Source organism: Arachis duranensis, chromosome 7 (assembly GCF_000817695.3).
Source record: "Arachis duranensis cultivar V14167 chromosome 7, aradu.V14167.gnm2.J7QH, whole genome shotgun sequence".
NCBI lineage: Eukaryota > Viridiplantae > Streptophyta > Magnoliopsida > Fabales > Fabaceae > Arachis > Arachis duranensis.
The window spans coordinates 40,782,968-40,802,369 of record NC_029778.3 but is presented as its reverse complement, the minus strand read 5'-3'; the positions used below and the strand labels follow the sequence as shown (position 1 = coordinate 40,802,369).

Genomic DNA, 19,402 nt, shown 5'->3' with positions numbered 1-19,402 from the left:
GTCGGCTTGAAGCAAGCTATGGTCATCTTGTAAATCTCAGTCAGGCGGATTCAAATGGTTATGAGGTATTGATAATTAAAAGATAAATAAAATGTAAAATAAGATAGGGATACTTATGTAATTCATTGGTGAAAATTTCAGATAAGCGTTTAGAGATGCTTTGTTGCTCCTGAACTTCTGCTTTCCTATTGTCTTCATCCAATCATGCGTGCTCCCTTCCATGGCAAGCTGTATGATCCTCTCAGTGAAAATGGTCTGGCTACGGTCTCTGTACGGCTAATCAACTGTCGAATTTCTCGTCTCGGATGAAAAATACCAGGCACAGCTACTGCAGGGCTAATCATCTGTCGGTTCTCACTAGCGTCGGAATAAGATCCATTGATCCTTTTGCACACTGTCTCTGCACCCAACATTCACGAGTTTGAAGCTCTTCACAGTCATCCCTTCCCAGATCCTACTCGAAATACCACAGACAAGGTTTAGACTTTTCGAATCTCAGGAATGTTGTATAGTGTTCTAGCCTATACCACGAAGATCTTAATCTCAAATTTAGATGCTCTGTTTTCAGGAGAGACGATGTGAATTATTGATTAGAGACCCAAGAGAATGTACTCTGGCTGTCGTCCAATGACTACGTTGAACATCATGTAGACCGCTTTGTGGTTGTCAGGCACGCGGATCTTGGCTAAGCGAGTACTGAAGATAAAGGGTGATTGTCACGGGTCACCCATTCAGTCTGACTTAACTGAATTAAGTACAAGAGTATATCTTGGAGAAGAAGTAGGCGTGAATTGAATGAAAAACCATAGTACTTGCATTAATTCATGAGGAACAGCAGAGCTCTTCACCTTAATCTATGATGTGTAGAAACTCCACCGTTGAAAATACATAAGAACAAAATGGTCTAGGCATGGCCGAATGGCCAGCCTCCAAAAAGGGTTCAAAGAACTCCCCAAAAGGTCTAAGACTCTTTAATACAATAGTAAAAAGTGCTATTTATACTAAACTAGTAAACTAGGTTTATAGAAAATGAGAAGATAGTGCAGAAATCCACTTCTGAGGCCTACTTGGTGTGTGTTTGGACTGAGCCTTGAAGCCTTCACGTGCATAGGCCATCCTTGGAGTTAAACACCAGCTTTGGTGCCAGTTCTGGCGTTTTACTCTAGAAAAGGGTCTCTGGTGGGTGTTTAGATGCCAGTTTGGACCATCAAATCTCGGGCAAAGTATGAACTATTATACATTTTTGGAAAGCCCAAGATGTCTACTTTTCAACGCAATTAGAAACATGCCAATTGGACTTCTGTAGCTCCAGAAAATCTACTTCGAGTGCAAAGAGGTCAGAATCCAACAGCATCTGTAGTCCTTTCTCAGCCTCTAAATCAGATTTTTGCTCAAGTCCCTCAATTTCAGCCAGAAAATACCTGAAATCACAGAAAAACACACAAATCATAGTAAAGTCCAGAAATGTAATTTTTGCATAAAAACTAATAAAAATATACTAAAAACTACCTAAAAATAATGCCAAAAAGCGTATAAATTATCCGCTCATCACAACACCAAACTTAAATTGTTGCTTGTCCCCCAAGCAACTGAAAACAAAATAGGATAAAAAGAAGAGAATATATAATAAATCCCAAAATATCTATGAAGCTTAGTTCTAATTAGATGAGCGGGGCTTGTAGCTTTTTGCTTCTGAACAGTTTTGGCATCTCACTTTATCCTTTGAAATTCAGAATGATTGGCATCTATAGGAACTCAGGATTAAGATAGTGTTATTGATTCTCCTAATTCAGTATGTTGATTCTTGAACACAGCTACTTACGAGTCCTGGCCGTGACCCTAAGCATCTTGTTTTTTCGTATTACCATCGGATACATAAATGCCACAGACACATAACTGGGTGAACCTTTTCAGATTGTGACTCAACTTTACTAGAGTCCCCAGTTAGAGGTGTCCAGAGTTCTTAAGCACACTCTTTTTGCTTTGGATCACGACTTTAACCACTCAGTCTCAAGCTTTTCACTTGGACCTTCATGACACAAGAACATGATCAGGGACAGCTTGATTTTTGCCTATTTTATCTCTTTTTTTCTCGCAAGCTTTGTATTTTTCACTGCTTTTTCTTGCTTCAAGAATTAATTTTATGATTTTTCAAATTATCAATAATATTTCTCCTTTTTCATTATTCTTTCAAGAGCCAACAATTTTAACATTCATAAACTTCACTATAAAAAATATGCACTGTTCAAGCATTCATTCAGAAAACCAAAAGTATGGCCACCACATCAAAGTAATTAAACTAATTTCAAGATAGAATTAGAAAATCATGTACTTCTTGTTCTTTTGCAATTTAGAAACATTTTTCATTTAAGAAATGTGAAGGATTTATGGAACATTCATAACTTCAAGGCATAGACACTAGACACTAATGATCATGTAATAAAGACACAAACATAGACAAAACATAAAGCATAAGGAATGAAAAACAGAAAAATAAGAACAAGAAAATTAAAGAACGGGTCCACCTTAGTGATGGCGGCTAGTTCTTCTTCTTGAAGATTCTATGGAGTGCTTGAGCTCATCAATGTCTCTTCCTTGCCTTTGTTGTTCTTCCCTCATGACTCTTTGGTCTTCTCTTATTTCATGGAGGATAATGGAGTGCTCTTGGTGCTTTACCCTTAGTTGCTCCATATTGGAACTCAAACCCCTAAAGAGGTGTTGAGTTGTTCCCAATAGTTATGTGGAGGAAAATGTATCCCTTGAGGCATCTCAGGGATTTCTTGATGAGGGACTTCCTCATGCTCTTGTTGAAGTCCATGAGTGGGCTTTCTTGTTTGCTCCATCCTCTTTTTGGTGATGGGTTTGTCCTCTTCAATGAGGATGTCTTCCTCTATGACAATTCCGACTAAATTGCATAGGTGACAGATGAGATGAGGAAAGGCTAACCTTGCCAAAATGGAGGGCTTGTCAGCCACCTTGTATAGTTCTAGAGGTATGATCTCATGAACTTCCACTTCCTCTCCAATCATGATACTATGGATCATGATAGCCCGATCCATAGTTACTTCGGATCGGTTGCTAGTAGGAATGATAGAGCATTGGATGAACTCCAACCATCCTCTAGCCACAGGCTTAAGGTCCAGCCTTCTTAGTTGAACCGGCTTACCATTGGAATCTCTCTTCCATTGAGCTCCTTCCACACAGATGTCCTTGAGGACTTGGTCCAACCTTTGATCAAAGTTGACTCTTCTAGTGAAAGGATGAGAATCTCCTCTCATGATTGGCAAGTTGAACGTCAATCTCACATTTTTCGGACTGAAATCTAAGTATTTTTCCCGGACCATTGTGAGCCAATTCTTCGGGTCCGGGTTCATACTTTGATCATGTTTCTTAGTGATCCATGCATTAGCATAGAACTCTTGAACCATTAAGATTCCGACTTTTGAATGGGATTTGTGAGAGCTTCCCATCCTCTTCTCCTAATCTCATGTCGGATCTCCGGATATTCACTCCTTTTGAGCTTGAAGGGGACCTCGGGGATCACCTTTTCTTAGCCACAACTTCATAGAAGTGGTCTTGATGGGCTTTTGAGATGACTCTTTCCATCTCCCATGACTCGGAGGTGGAAGCAATTGCCTTCCCTTTCCTCTTCCTTGAGGTTTCTCCGGCCTTAGGTGCCATTAATGGTTATGAAAAATTAAAAAGTAAGGCCTTTTCCCACACCAAACTTAAGAGGTTTGCTCGTTCTCGAACAAAAGAAGAAAGAAGAGAATAGAAGAAGAAGAGAAGTGGGAGATGGAGGCGTGAGAGGGTTTCGGCCAAGGGGGAAAGAAGTGTTTGTGATGTGTGAAAGTGGAGGAATAGGTGTGGGGTATATATAGGGTAAGAGGAGGGGTGGGTCCGTGTGAAGTTGGGTGGGTTTGGGAGGGAAATGGTTTGAATCTGAATGGTGAGGTAGGTAGAGTTTTATGATGGGTATTTGGGAATTAAGGGATGGATGTGAGTGGTGAAGAGAATATGGAGAAGAGGGTTACAGAGAGCTGTGAAGAAGAGAGAGTGATTTTGTTATGCTGCTGTTTTGAATTAATTTAGAAGTAATTGTTTGTAAACTACTATTTTGAATTAATTTAGGAGTAATTATTTGTTATGCTACTGTTTGTATTAATTTTGGTATTTGAATTAATTTAGAGTGATTAATAATTATTTCTAGTTGTCCAGCTGCTGTTTGATAAGATCAAATAATTTTTATAATGTTTATTTATAATTTATTTTTTATTTTATTCTAAAATTATTCTTTTTATTAAACTACCGATTAAACTAGTTGGATCAATAAACTAATAAATAAGTAGGTAGAGCGGTTTGATAACTGGTACCATCTTTGTTTTCCCCCAATATCATGAAAGTGACAAAACACTCCCTCGGTCCCTCCACTACACCATTGCATCGAGTCATTGACCCGTTTTCTTTCCATTATTTATTTATAATAATTCACTCTCACTACTCACTGTTCTCTCTCTCTCTCTCTCTCTCTCTCTCTCTCTCTCTCTCTCTCTGTTTGTTTTCATCAAGTGGAGGAAAAGGGATGCACATGTCACCTTGCGTTCTCATGAATCTGTTGAAGGTGTCACACGATCCCGCAATTATTTACCTTCACTTATTATTTTTTCTTGGATAATTGATGATGATTGGCATGCTTTCTTCTTGAGTTTATTTATTTATATTTTGATTTATCGGATTCAAATGCATTTTGCTGAAATGCAATTCGTCGACCTGGGTTGGGATTCGTTTAATAGGATGCAAATTTGTTCCTTTCTAAATTTGTAAGCATCATTTGTGATTGGAAATTATCCTTTGGACTTTCTTTTTAAAAATAATTTTTTAAATAATTATCTAGGGAAAATTTCATGGGCAATTTTCGTATTTTTTGTATTTAGGGAGATTTAGTGTGCTATTATTTCTGCAAAACTATCAATTGATTGAAATTAAGTTATAATATGATACAGTGAAGTCTGCATGTATATTGTATACAGATAATATTGTCCAATAAGTATTTGATGGAATCTGAATTAATATGAATGTATTTAGATTCATTTCACTGCTACCTGAACTTGTCTTTAGGATCAGAAAAGTTTATGCGATTTCTGAGTTTTGAAGAATGGTTCCTGGTGCCTACAGGATATGGCTAAATCAATGATTGTGGTTTTTGAAATAGTTGGTCTCCCTTGTACATATGTTTTCAAAAAATTCCCGCTACGTCTATGCCCTTTATAATAAACACGTTTTGACACCAGTATTTTCTTAATAACCTAATATACATTCTCTTTGTGTTGTTAATTAAAAAATAATTTAAATACACAATTAATCAATAACAACTAGATTTTTATACGGGTGTCAAGAGTGTTTGGTGTATGAATACTGTTTTTCTTTTCAAACACTTTACATTGTGTTTGTGGTAAGCTTTGCAATATGCACTTCTTATTTATGTTGGACAACCTGAATTTTGTGATGAGTAGGATCTCTTAGATATTGGTATAAACGCAACAAAGTGGATTTTCTGGCATCAAAATTTGCTGTTTGGAATGATGATGCTATTCAAGGATCTCTTGATTGTGCCGCATTTTGGGTAAAAGATTTACCCTTTGTCAAGTCCTTGTCTGGATATTGGAAGTTTTTCTTAGCTAACAATCCCGACAATGTCCCTAATGAATTTTATGGAAATGAATTCCAAGATTCAGAATGGAAAACTTTACCTGGTAAGTTCATCTTAATTTTGAGTATGCCATATGTTTTAAAAAATTTATTTAGCTTCTAGAGCTTTACTTTCTTGAAGTCTCCTAGTTCGGAAGCATGTCCTTTATGATTTGATATTTGAAAATGAATATTTTTAGGAAAATTTGTATGAAATACTTTCGGAAATGACAACTTTATCTTTGTTTTAGAACAAGAGTTCCATTTTGATGCATTGACAATATAAATTTTTACAATGTCATCCAACCAAATTAGATGATTGATTCAAGTAGTATGTATGAAACCTTTTTACACTAACAATGCATACTGTTAAATCCTTATAACAATCATGAACTATATATGCCATTGTTACATAATTTTTGCCTGACTTTTTGTTGTTTATTTGATTTTCTATATACTGTTAATTTTCTATTTCTCTGAGAGATTGTAATGATGTAGTAAATTTTCTCTTGGTTGAGGGACTAAAATTAGTATTCCTAATCCTCTCTGTTCAAACTTTCCTTTTCTTTGTTGCAGCTTCAGTTCATTAACAAATGAATTATTAATAAATGAATTATTATTTAATATCATATTAGTTTGTTATAGTTTTATATTGGGAAGTTTGTTATATTTGTCATGATTATATCAACTGGATGGTGCTTCACATAATGGGTTCCCTTTGTGTATTTTGAAACATTCAGTAGGCTCCTAGGTCATACTTTGAAATTGTTGCTAGTTATACTCTTCGGTTTTCATAGACAATTTTGTGCGTGGTTAATGAATGGAATCAACTTAGGGGAGATCTCACCTTTTTTATTTGTTAATATTTATATTACCATTCATATAATTTTTTCTAAATCCATTTTTGTTAATTGACTTATCAATTATCGTTTTCGCCATTTACTGTATTCACAAGTGCTGATATCGTCTATGTCTAAATTTCCAAACTTTGGCAGTTCCTTCGAATTGGCAGTTGCATGGATTTGACCGCCCGATTTATACAAATGTAACATATCCATTTCCACTAAATCCTCCTTTTGTTCCTATGGAAAATCCAACTGGCTGCTACAGAATAAACTTCCACATTCCCAAAGAATGGGAGGGTATGTCTAATTGCGAATTCTGTAGAAATGTGAATTCTTTTCTCTATCTTTTGTTAACCAGTCTACGTTATAGAGGGATCTTGTGTTGTTTTTCTCTCTCTATTTCCATTCACTTCTAACTGTTGTTATTTATAACTATGATTGTTATTTATAACTATGATGCATTGTGCTTTACCTGCAATTTATGATGTATTATAAAGTACAAGTCACATGTGTCCATTGTTACACCATTAAATGAAAAGGTTATTTAATAGTATAAGAATTGCTTAAAGTTACACCGTTGTAATGTAACACACACACACACACACACACACACACACACACACATCTTGCAACAGTGAAGTAGATTTGTTTTGTTCTTTGTTTCTTTTCAAATCACCTTCTATCATTCCCTCATTTATAAACCATGTTTTAGTTTTAATTTTTTTTTGTGCGTACCAACCATTACTTTATTTTATAGGTAGAAGAATTTTGCTCCATTTTGAAGCAGTTGATTCCGCATTTTGTGCTTGGATAAATGGGCATCCTATTGGATATAGGTATCTCTCCCTCTCCCTCTCCTTCTTCATCATTCCATCTCTTCCTCCCTCCATGTGGCTTCTGGAAGTTCCAGGTTCTGGAGGTGGATGTATACATTATGGATCGGTATGTTACTATGTTAACAGTGATGCCATATGACAAGGAGGCATTTTGTGAAATTGATGATAAGTTGATAACTTTTTTCTTGAGTAATGAAAAATATTATCACGTGTTCATATCTTGCACCAAATATAGCAGTGGAAAACACCAACCTAAATTGGAAAGGCATACATATTTATCTTATAGTACAAATTGCATTAAATGCCTTATTTTTGTCTAGAAAAGTCTTAGTGCCCTATTTCCACGAAGCTTTTAAATTAACTAACTCTTGGTCTCATTGACAGAAATTTTGATTATTTTGCAAGGACAGCCAAGATAGCAGGGTACCTGCAGAGTTTGAAATCACTGATTTTTGTCATCCATTTGGTTCAGACCATAAGAATGTTCTAGCTGTTCAAGTGTTTAGATGGAGTGACGGCTCTTACCTTGAAGATCAAGACCACTGGAGGTTATCTGGCATACACCGTGATGTACTTCTCCTAGCCAAACCAAAGGTTTGTTTTCTCTAAATTGCTCCTCTCGTACTTATGCTGTCTCATTTGATAGATGCTTTTGTGGGTAAAATTCTAATAATGCAGATTCTAGAAAGATGAAACGTAAGTCAGCACTATATGCATATGATATCAAAATGCAATGTTGAAGTTATTTTAATCATCAGTGTTACGAGTTTATGAAATCTCTAGTAGAATAAATTAAGCATCTTGTGTCTACCTGGTATGAGGGACGTGGAATATTTAGAGGTATATGTCTCTTTGATATGCAGAGAGATTTGAGAGCTTTGCTTTTTTAAATTTTTATGTATTCCAAATGTGCATTAATGCAATTTCTTCTTCATCCAAAAGGTTAAAGTTGGATTAGGTCCTTAATGCACCTCAATTATGATTTAGTCGTCCTAGAAAAATCCAAGTTTTAGAATAATATGGATTTATATTTTATAAATTTATTATTGTTTTTAATATAAGTCGAATCTACCGTTTGATGAGTTCTTCCAACACCCTCCCTTCTTCTTGCTTGACGCTAATATCTAATATGTGTGACATAGGTATTTATAATGGATTATTTTTTCAAAACAAACATTGCCGAGGACTTTTCATCTGCAGATATATTGGTAAGCATAATATCTTGTGAAATAATATTTTTCATGTTACAAATGTACATCGTGTTTGAAAATAATCTTATATGTGAAAGATTTTACCTTATTCCAATTACTTTTAACTCTTTCTTTCTTTTTATTTTTTATTTTTTTTATATTTTGGGTACAAGTTGAATGCGAATACCATAATTTATTTCAATACGAAACTTGTTATGTTTTATTTTCACAAAATAGATTTAATCTTTGTTGCCCTTATTCTACATGATTGTACACTTATTTTGTCATTTTATTTTTCTTGAAAATCTATATATTATTATAATATATCAAAAAGAGACCAAAGTAATATTATAGTGTGCTAATAACACCTTAAGTTCTTAAGGTATTTATAAATTGTCAACACTAGACTTAGTTTGTAATAACTTAGAGAAAAACATGTATCTATACAGCCGCATTTGTTATGATATTATAGAGAATATCATCTATGTAACCAATCTAAGATTAAGCTCGTTTAGTTTGAAATAACATAGAAAAATAAATCTATCAACATAGCCACATTTATAATACATAGAGAATAACATCTATTAAACTAATTCAGTATCAATTTCATAATCTTTCACATTAAGTTCTCCAATTATTAAAAAAAAATATATTATAGAGGATGCTGATTCATATCAATAATTTAAATTCGAATATTGCATGTCTTATTTGTTGAGCAAACTTCATTTATGAAAATTATATAAAAGAAGAGACTAAAGTAGTACTATAATGAGTTAATGACACCTATGTTCTTAAGTTTTCTATAGATATGACATGCTATCACTAAACTTATTTTGTAACAACATAAAAAATAACATCTTTCTACATAGTGACCATTATAATATCATATCGAATAGCATCTATATAACCAACCTAACTGTTCTAACATTAATCTCATAAGTTCTCCGATTATGTAAAATTTTATATTGTATAAAGGATGCTAGTTTATATCAAGCGCATAATTGTAATAGTTTTAATTCTAGTTAGTCCATATACTTGACACTTTGCAATATATCGTCCTACATACGAGAAAGTTAGCCATAACATTGTTCAAATGAGCAAAATATCATACTCATTTAGAATATTTTATTAATGACAATGAAATTTGAATACCAATTATATTGGTAAGTGTTAAGGCTGAAAATGCTATGTAAATACTGAGAATTTTTTTGCATTTTAGATAAGTAGAATTAAAAAAGAAAAAGGCAAAATTCATTTATTTTTTTTATCTTTTATTATTTGAGTATGTATATATAATGGTTCCCCTCTATTAAAACTGTCAGAGTTCAAGTAAGTTCATATATTTGTGAATTATTTCTAGGTCAATATTTGGAAAAGAAAAAAAACATGGGTCAAACATGTTATACTCTAGACTTATATAAAATATATAAGAATATTTGTATATAATGCATCATTTACTAATATATTTTTAAAATTAGACTAAATAATTCTATTGAAAAAAGTTTGATTAAATAATTTAAAAATTACTTAATTTTTAACAAAAAGAGTGTTCTAATTTGTATTCTGGTTTAAATCTAGTTGATGATAATTCTGGGCCAAAGGTGGAGGTTATCTAAAGTTTCTTCCAAAGTTCAAATACAGATTTGTAATGTGGTATCATAAGGTCTGCCTGGGTTCATGGTTCACTTTGATTGCCACTAACCACTATTGTGTTTAAATTGATATTGTAACTTTTTTATTATTTTATATATTCATGTTTGTATTTGGGGCATCATATTTTATTAATATCTCTTACCTATGATCCAGGTAGAAGTTAAAGTAGATAATTCCTTAGAGACATCCAAGGATAATCTCCTAACAAACTACAGCATTGAAGCTGCATTGTATGATTCTGGAAGCTGGTATACCAGTAATGGGAATCCTGACCTCCTCTCATCTAATGTAGTGGACTTAAAATTTCAACCATCAAGTGCACCAACATTAGGTTTTCATGGTTATGTGTTTGGTGGGAAATTGCAAGCACCAAAGCTTTGGTCTGCAGAGCATGTGAGTAATTTCAATCACTTTCTACATGTTTAGACCGAACTCTTATTATTGAGACATGAACCAATGATTTTAATCTGAAGATCTGAGCATTCATGTCTTAAATGATCACTGATTCTGTAAAAGTTCATGCTTTGATCTCAATTCAGTATTGAGCTAAAGATCTGGTATTTTCAAATTCTTTCATTTCATACTTACTCTATGGCTGTTATCTGCAGATATGCTCAAAGTTTATTGTTTCTCTCATTCTTCCCAATCAGTACATTTTTGTTTACCTTATCATCCCCATATGGTTTTTGAATACAGCTCTGTGCCTTTTTCTGTGAACTTTGAAGACTTTTGTCCTCATTTGACATCTTATATTATTTGAATTTATCTCAGCCATACCTCTATACCTTAGTTGTCGTCCTCAAAGATAAAACTGGAAATATTGTTGATTGCGAGTCATGTCCAGTGGGCTTTAGGAAAGTATCTACGGCCTACAAAGAATTGCTTGTCAATGGAAAGGCTGTCGTAATAAGAGGTGTGAACAGGCATGAACATCATCCACGAGTGGGAAAGGCAAATATAGAATCCTGCATGATCAAGGTAATGTTTGTCAGTTTATCCTCTCATATAGTAATTAAGAGAAAACAATATAATTAAGCTCTCCTGAACTTTCAAAAAGTGCAATGACACCCTAAAGTTATCAAATGGCGCAGAGATGCCCTTTCGTGAACTTTTCTTAAGGGGGTAATTTTGTCAATAAAATATCACGTGAAGGGGTAATTTCGAAGAAAATTTAGCAAATCTTTTTGCACCATTTGATAATTCCAAAGCGTTCATTGCACACTATGAACGTTTAAGGGAGATGTCACAAGACCCAATGTTTAAGGGGTTAATTGCATTTTTCCCTTTAATTAATTTGGTGGTTAGTTTTTACCTTTATTATGGGCACTTTTCATACACTGATTACAACTTTGCTAGTTTGCTACAGGATTTGGTTTTGATGAAACAAAATAATATTAATGCTGTTAGGAATAGCCACTATCCTCAACATCCACGCTGGTATGAACTATGTGATCTGTTCGGCATGTACATGATAGATGAAGCCAACATTGAGACTCATGGTTTTGATTATTGTACACATTTCAAGCATCCTACTTTGGAACCGATTTGGGCAGCTGCAATGCTGGATCGAGTGATCAGCATGGTCGAGAGAGATAAAAACCACGCATGCATTATTTCTTGGTCTTTAGGGAATGAATCTGGATTTGGGCCAAATCATTTTTCTTTAGCTGGTACCACACTTACAGCTCACTCGCTTAGATTTTGTGCATAACTGAATCAACTTATTACTTTATCCTGCCAGTTATTTTTTGGAAAAATTGCTTAGTAAAAGAATAAGTAGGACAGGATTATTAAATGCATCTTATTTGGCTTTATTACCTTTTGAATTGTCATAAGGGAGTTAATTCTTTCGAATGATACAATAGGTTTATTTTTTAATTTTTATCTCCATTCAATGATGAGATATTTGTCAGGTTGGATTCGTGGAAGAGACCCATCGCGGGTAGTGCATTACGAAGGTGGTGGATCTAGAACTCCTTGCACAGATATTGTGTGCCCTATGTATATGCGTGTTTGGGACATGCTGAAAATTGCAAATGATCCAAATGAATCACGACCTCTCATTCTTTGCGAGTATGCATTATCATCATCATCATAATCATTATTACTTATTTATTTTTGACATTTCTATATTTGGATATTGGGATTTGTATCAACAATGCAGTGTTGATATTTTAATTTTCCATTTTTCCCTGTGATGCCCAAATGCCAGGTATTCACATGCAATGGGTAACAGCAATGGGAATCTACATATATATTGGGAAGCAATTGACAACACATTTGGACTTCAAGGAGGCTTTATTTGGGATTGGGTTGATCAGGTGAGCGGTCTATCAAGATTTGATTTGATCCTGTTACTGAATAAGGTGTATGTTAGGAGGGAATATAGAGGGTAAGAGTGGTTTTCATGCGCCAGTTCCCAGCTAACTTTGAATACTGAAAAACAAATACTCATTAATATTGAGCCATCTTTGTCAAGGGTCTCTTTATTCTTGAAGTTCATGATCAAGGTCCACCTACTATGATCTTTTGTCTGTGTGATAATCTCTTGTTAATCTTTATGTGGACCAAGTTATGTGGCCTTATGTGATTAGGCATGCTTATGAAGTGGGCTCATTGCCTGTACTCATTGAGTTCAATTATGATCATCAGCTTTTTTGGGAGTGATTATACTTATCCAAGGAACAAAAAACCCTGCAACTTCTATTTTCCTCTATTGATTGACCTCTTGAAATTAAATTCAATCTTCATTTCCTTGTCTCCTACCTTTTCCCCTGGATTTTCAATTTGGATGTTTGTTAATATCAGTTCTGGTATATTGTCTTCATGACATCGTAGGAGTATCTACAGATTATTATGATGAAGTCTTTTGATTAGTAGGTTTGGTACTTTGCATGTAGGCCCTGATAAAAATTGATGAAAGTGGCAGACAGAGATGGGCATATGGAGGTGAATTTGGGGATGTTCCTAATGACTCAAATTTTTGTTTGAATGGCCTCACATTTCCTGATCGAACTGCTCATCCTGTTTTACAAGGTAAACTGACATCATAGTGTTACTTTTGTATGCACCATTGTTGAGCTGGGTGCATCCTCCATTTGTTTAGACTCTTTAGAAAGGTAGTCATGGTTTTTCTTCTTTCAGAAGTCAAGTATCTATACCAACCAATCAAGGTGGCTTTGCATGAAGGGAAAATTGAGGTACAAATATTATGTTGTGGTTTTTGTATTTGATTGATCAAATCTGTGCTTGCCTATTTATTTTAATATATAATTTTGCAGATTAAAAATGGGCATTTTTTTCAAACAACAGAAGGACTGGAGTTTAGTTGGTATGCTTCTGCAGATGGGTGTAACCTCGGATCTGGAAGTTTAAGTCTTGAACCAATTAAGCCCCAAAGTAGTTATACCATCGATTGGCAATCAGGTCCATGGTATTCTTTGTGGACTTCGTCGTCATCCGAAGAAATGTTCCTCACTATAACTGCAAAGCTTTTGAGTTCTACACGCTGGGTTGAAGCTGGTCATATTGTTTCATCCTCACAAGTTCAACTGCCCACAAAGAGAGGCTTCGTTCCTCATGTAATCATTTTAACAAATGATATATCGTTATGAATGGATCTTGGTGTTTGGATGTCATTTACTGAAGTAACTGAGTTTAAAATTTTCTGTGTCATGGATGATTATTGTTCCAGGCTATCAATTTTAGTGGTGGCACCTTGGTGGCTGAAACTCTGGGTGATAAAATTAAAGTTAACCAGCAAGATATTTGGGACATAACATTGAGCACTAAAACAGGAACAGTTGAAAGCTGGAAGGTAACTTTGTTAATTTGGTTATCATGTGTGAAATCTCAAATTGCATGATATCTTAATTTATTTATTTGAGTATATTAGGTCTTCTATAATCTTTATAATTACTGTAATCCTTATTTGGTTAACCTTTGAAAAATAGTTTTCTTTTTATATTAATGTAAGGGAAACATAATCAATTTGTTTAGATTTTAGAAACCAGGTGGATAGCAGGAGTTATTGGAATTGGAAAAGTTGAATATTTATTTTTCTCTTTTAAGGGGTAGTTTAGATACTTGCTTGAGAGTTATTTGGAGCAACATAGTCTTAAAACCTGGTTTTAAAGATCAAAAGTTTTCTTGGTGATTAAGATATCTCTATTCTCTATTATTTTGTTCAGCTAAAGTGTGTGTGGTATAAAGAGGGAACTTTTGTATTGTTGTGTTAAATCCTTCCCACAATAACAATGAACAAAGTATCTATCTATCTATCTATTTTTATTATATAGAAATTGATACCAACTTCTTTTACATTAAGTTTTAGGCCATGTTTTCTCCTCTAATAATGCCATGTCAACAATTTTGATTACTTGGCAAAACTTGAAAATCAACCAATCATCTTTTAGTTAAAGATTTTTATAAAATTAAAAGAGAAAATACTTATCTATTATTATTCAACTAAAACATAAAGTACTAATTAAATACAATAAACACATTAATAGTGCCATAATAATAATAATTAAAAAATTTTCAGTTATAAATATTGAAATTCTACAACTAATACATATTAAGACTCTTATTATTACATTAGTTGGTCTACTTATATACATGCTACCTAAGGCTCTTGCTACTTTTTATTTCTCAATCTCTCATACCAATTGACGAAAACTTCTCCAAGTAAGTTTAAATTTGGCACATTTCTTTACTAAATATATTTAAATATATCATGATTATAAAATTAATTCATAATTTTATTACATTTCTGGTATTTTTCATTCTCTTTCATTTTTCCTAACCCAAGTAAGTTCAAATTTGGCACATCTTTTTATTAGGTATATTCAAATATATATGATGATTATAAAGTTAATTTATAATTTTATATTATATTCTTGGTATTTCTCATCTCATTCATTTTTTCCTTTTTTTTAATTATTTGCAAACCTAAGAATAGTATATAAGAAGACAAAGTATGACAACTAAAAAAATGTGAAAATAGAAGCAACAAATGAAGATTTAGTTTTGTACAACTCTAATATAAAAAGGCATATGCCTTTTTTAAAATTAAATGAATTCAAATTCTTAAAATAATAAATTATATTTCAATTTGTATTTTACATTTTAGTTGAATAATTATATGGAATTATATACAAATTATCAAATAAATGTTTTGCAAAATATTTTTAATATAAACAATTCAAATTTAACATTAGTTTACATATCTAATCAACTTCTAAATAATATAACACTTATTAGAATATACTATATACTATAATTAATTTACCTCTCTACACATTGCGCGGGTCTCACTCTAACAGAATAGAGAAAGGGATGAAGGTAGAAAGAGCTAGAACAGAAGAGAAGAGAGGAATAGAATAGAATAAAATAGAAATATGGGAATGTTGCAGCCAAGGATATCACTGTGATATTCCCGGGTCTAAGAGTATATTCAAGTATGATGTATGAGTAATATGTGTAAAGCATAACTTGGCTTTCAAGAGGCCAAGACTCTCCACTAATTCTACCCACTACTTTCCTCAATACAAATGCATTTCCCTTTTTCTATTTATATCACTCATTCCTTCTAACAGATTCCCTAAAAACTCGGTCCCCACTACCTCAATTAGTTATTTTTCTTTCTGCTCTGATATGTAAATTCCAGAGGAAGGATACTCCCTTTCTGCCCTTCCACCACTCTGCTGTTTGGGTTTGTAACAATGTTCCACCTTAATTAATTTGCTAGACTTTGGGACAGTGCTTTTCCCAAAAATTTGATTTTGTATTGGGCTATGATCTAAAGGTTGTTTACAGTTTCTCTAGTTTTCAAAGAGATTGAGAATGAAATGACCTCTTGCATTTCAGGTGTCTTTTTCAGGTGTCTTTGTTGATATGGTTTTCATATTCTGCATCATTTTTGTTTTAGTTTTGGTATGATCTTGATGTTAAGTTGTAATTAGTGATTGCCCCTAGTGCACTTTGTTTTGTTCTCATTTTTTCTAATAAGATCTTATTTCTAAGCAGTTTTCAATATCAGTTATATTTGAAAAGCAAAAATTATCATGTTTCTATTCTTTATCAATGATTTGTAGAAAGTTCATGATGTCTTTGATTTTCAATTTTTGCAGTTTTCTGTTCAGTTATTTTTGTTTCTTTACTAAATATTCATACTAATATTATGTTGATATATAATGCTAGGTCAAAGGAGTTGATGTTCTCAGTAAAGGTATATATCCATGTTTCTGGAGAGCTCCTACTGATAACGATAAAGGCGGAGGACCAGCTAGTTATTTGTCTAAATGGAAAGATGCTGGAATCGACAGCCTCCACTTTGTTACCGAAAGCTGTTCCCTCCAGAATACAACTAACAGCTCGGTTCAAATATTGGTTGTTTTTCTTGGTGTTTCCAGGCAAGACGAGTCAAAGGTTTTATTCACAACGGATATGAAATATTCAATTCATGCTTCTGGTGATGTCATTGTGGAATGCAGTGTTAAACCAAACCTGGATCTTCCTCCTTTGCCACGTGTGGGAGTAGAATTCAATGTGGAAAAATCGTTTGATCAAGTGACTTGGTATGGCAGAGGGCCATTTGAGTGTTATCCAGATCGAAAGGCTTCTGCACAGGTTGCAGTATATGAGTCGACTGTTAGTGACTTGCATGTTCCGTATGTTGTTCCAGGGGAAAGTTCAGGTAGGGCAGATGTTAGATGGGCAACATTCAAAAATAAAAATGGTTTTGGTATATATGCTTCTAGGTATGGTAGCTCTCCACCAATGCAAATGAGTGCAAGCTACTACAGCACTTCGGAGCTTCACCGAGCAATGCACAATGAAGAGCTTATTGCAGGAGATAGCATTGAGGTATTTAATTTCTGTTGGTATTTCAGCAATATTTTGGTTCAATTGTAGTTTGCTAGATAATTATTTTAGGGTGTGATCACTAGTGAGGGAATGGAAAGGGAAGACTTTAGATTTTAGAAGGTTGGAAATGTTTTAGGTATTCCACACTAAATGAAAGCTCTTGGTCTTGATGAGCCTGTGAAGAAGCGTGTTCTAAGCCTTCAAAAGAGGCAAAGAAGACACATTTCTTTACATGAAGAGTACCTCTTCTTTCCGGAGGAGAAGGTGTTAAGGGTTGGGGACTGATGTGTGAGCTCGTGGAAGAGGGAGGAATGTGATGAGAGGACTTTTGAGAAGTTGGTTTGGCAAGCAGTAAGGATGTGAGAGATGGTGGCGGTTGAAGAGGAAAAGGGCGTGTGGGAGAGTGGTGGATTTAGAACTTGGATGACCAACAAGGTTCGACACTGGATTGTTGATCAGAGGGGAGATTGATGGTGGCAGTGGTGGTTATGATGGTGGGAAAGAGAAGGTGGTGACAGTGGCAGCAGCAGCATCAGTGTTGGTTTTAGTGTAGAGTTATGAAGTACGGACACTTCGTTGAATTGTCGTGTCTACATGGGATATGACACTCATCGACATTCGTCCAACACGCATACCTATTGTGTCCAACTATGTCTTAATAAAAAATAAAAAATTCTTTTTCATACACACTTAAATACCATCACGTGTCAGCGTCTCCATTTTTATTCTTAACATGTATTCATGAAATGAGTTTAGAAATAATATATATTATTTATTAAAACAAAAAATATTTAAATACTTTATATAATTAAAAGAAAACATTACAAATATTAAAAAATATAATATCAATAAAATATCAAAATATAATTGTAATTTATCTAAAAAATACTTTATATTTTATATATATGTTGTGTTCCTGTGTCTCATAAGATTTTAAAATTCATGTGTCTGTGTGTCCTATATTGTGTTCGTGTCACTGTCTGTACATCATAGGTGAAGAGAAATAAAACATGAATTAAATTTTGATGTACTGACACTATACAGAATTTTATATGGTCATTCAACAGGATTAATGTGTATAAATAACTTTTTTTAAGTAATAGGTTTGACGATTAGTTACTTTTGTTAATATGGTAATACAGGATTAGATGTCTGTGTAATACACTTCTAACAATTTTAACACATTTGACGAATGGAAGGGATAAATGAGTAACTTTTAGCAAATGTTGGGGTAATACTGTGCTATTTCATAGATTACACAGGAAAATGCGCATGGGTCCGCCCTTGACCATAAATTTTTGTATGCTCTCAGAATATATTGGTTTTGTGCTTTAAGAGAATTCGTAACTATTCATTCTTCATTTTTCACTTTGCTTTTCAATTTTTTAATATTGTAAACTAAAATGAGTGGTAGGCTACTGTCATTGAACCAAACAGGTTTCCATTGTCTTTGTATGTGTGTTAGAATCTGAACCCAAGAACATGCCTCTTTTCCCATTTTTTTTCTATTTCGTTCTTCTAACTATTCTGTTTATTTATAATTTTATTTTGGTATTAAATGCAGATTCATTTTGACCACAAACACATGGGTTTGGGTGGAGATGATAGTTGGTCCCCATGTGTGCACAACCAGTATTTGGTTCCTGCTGTGCCATACTCTTTCTCTCTAAGGTTATCTCCTGTTACTCCAGCTTCTTCTGGTCATGACATCTACAAATCTCAGCTTCAAATCTCTTGATTTCTCTGATATTCGACTAATTTGTCTATGAATGAGTAGGAATAAACTTCAAAGCTCTTGTGATGTGAGAAAGAAACATTAACATGCAATCTTTCTGTTGGTACCTATTTGAATATATTTATTTATCTATTATATAAAAAAGAAAAACCAAGGTAGTTTTGACAATTTCTCTTGGTACCTATTTGAATTTACAAAAAGGTTATTTGTACACTAAAATTAGTTACTAAAATCAGCTATTAATGTATTTGTGATTTTCAATATGTATTTGTATTCCAGCATATATTTTATACTAGTAGTTGACATTGGTGGCTGATTTTGGTGGACACATAACATAACTTTTGAATCTATTTATTTATCTATTCTATAAAAAAGAAAAACCAAGGTAGTTTTGACAATCACTAGCAAGAGGCCAGTAGGGGTAGCAAATGGGCTAGCCTGTCCCGTTCTGCCAAAGCCCGTCATTTGGTGGGCTGCCCCACCCCGTCTCGCCTAGTGATGTGGTCCTGAATTCCTCTCTGCTCCGCCTAACGTAACCTTGCCAAATCTCCTTATCATTATTATTTTAATTCTTTTAATAAATCATTA

At 33.8% G+C, this 19,402-nt stretch overlaps 1 protein-coding gene across 1 annotated transcript; it reads left to right on the top strand.

Annotated features, from left to right (window-relative positions):
* Nucleotides 1-4,563: 4,563 nt before the first annotated feature.
* LOC107458770 (uncharacterized) lies at nucleotides 4,564-18,982 on the top strand (the record flags this gene model as incomplete). Its single annotated transcript, XM_016076971.3, has 17 exons — nucleotides 4,564-4,621; nucleotides 5,514-5,753; nucleotides 6,684-6,830; nucleotides 7,291-7,369; nucleotides 7,780-7,963; nucleotides 8,512-8,577; nucleotides 10,366-10,605; nucleotides 10,984-11,190; nucleotides 11,579-11,882; nucleotides 12,126-12,285; nucleotides 12,425-12,533; nucleotides 13,113-13,248; nucleotides 13,357-13,412; nucleotides 13,494-13,793; nucleotides 13,907-14,029; nucleotides 16,414-17,079; nucleotides 18,644-18,982. Coding segments are annotated over 17 exons (3,249 nt in total), but the record flags the coding sequence as incomplete, so codon positions are not given.
* Between the last annotated feature and the right edge of the window lie 420 nt (nucleotides 18,983-19,402).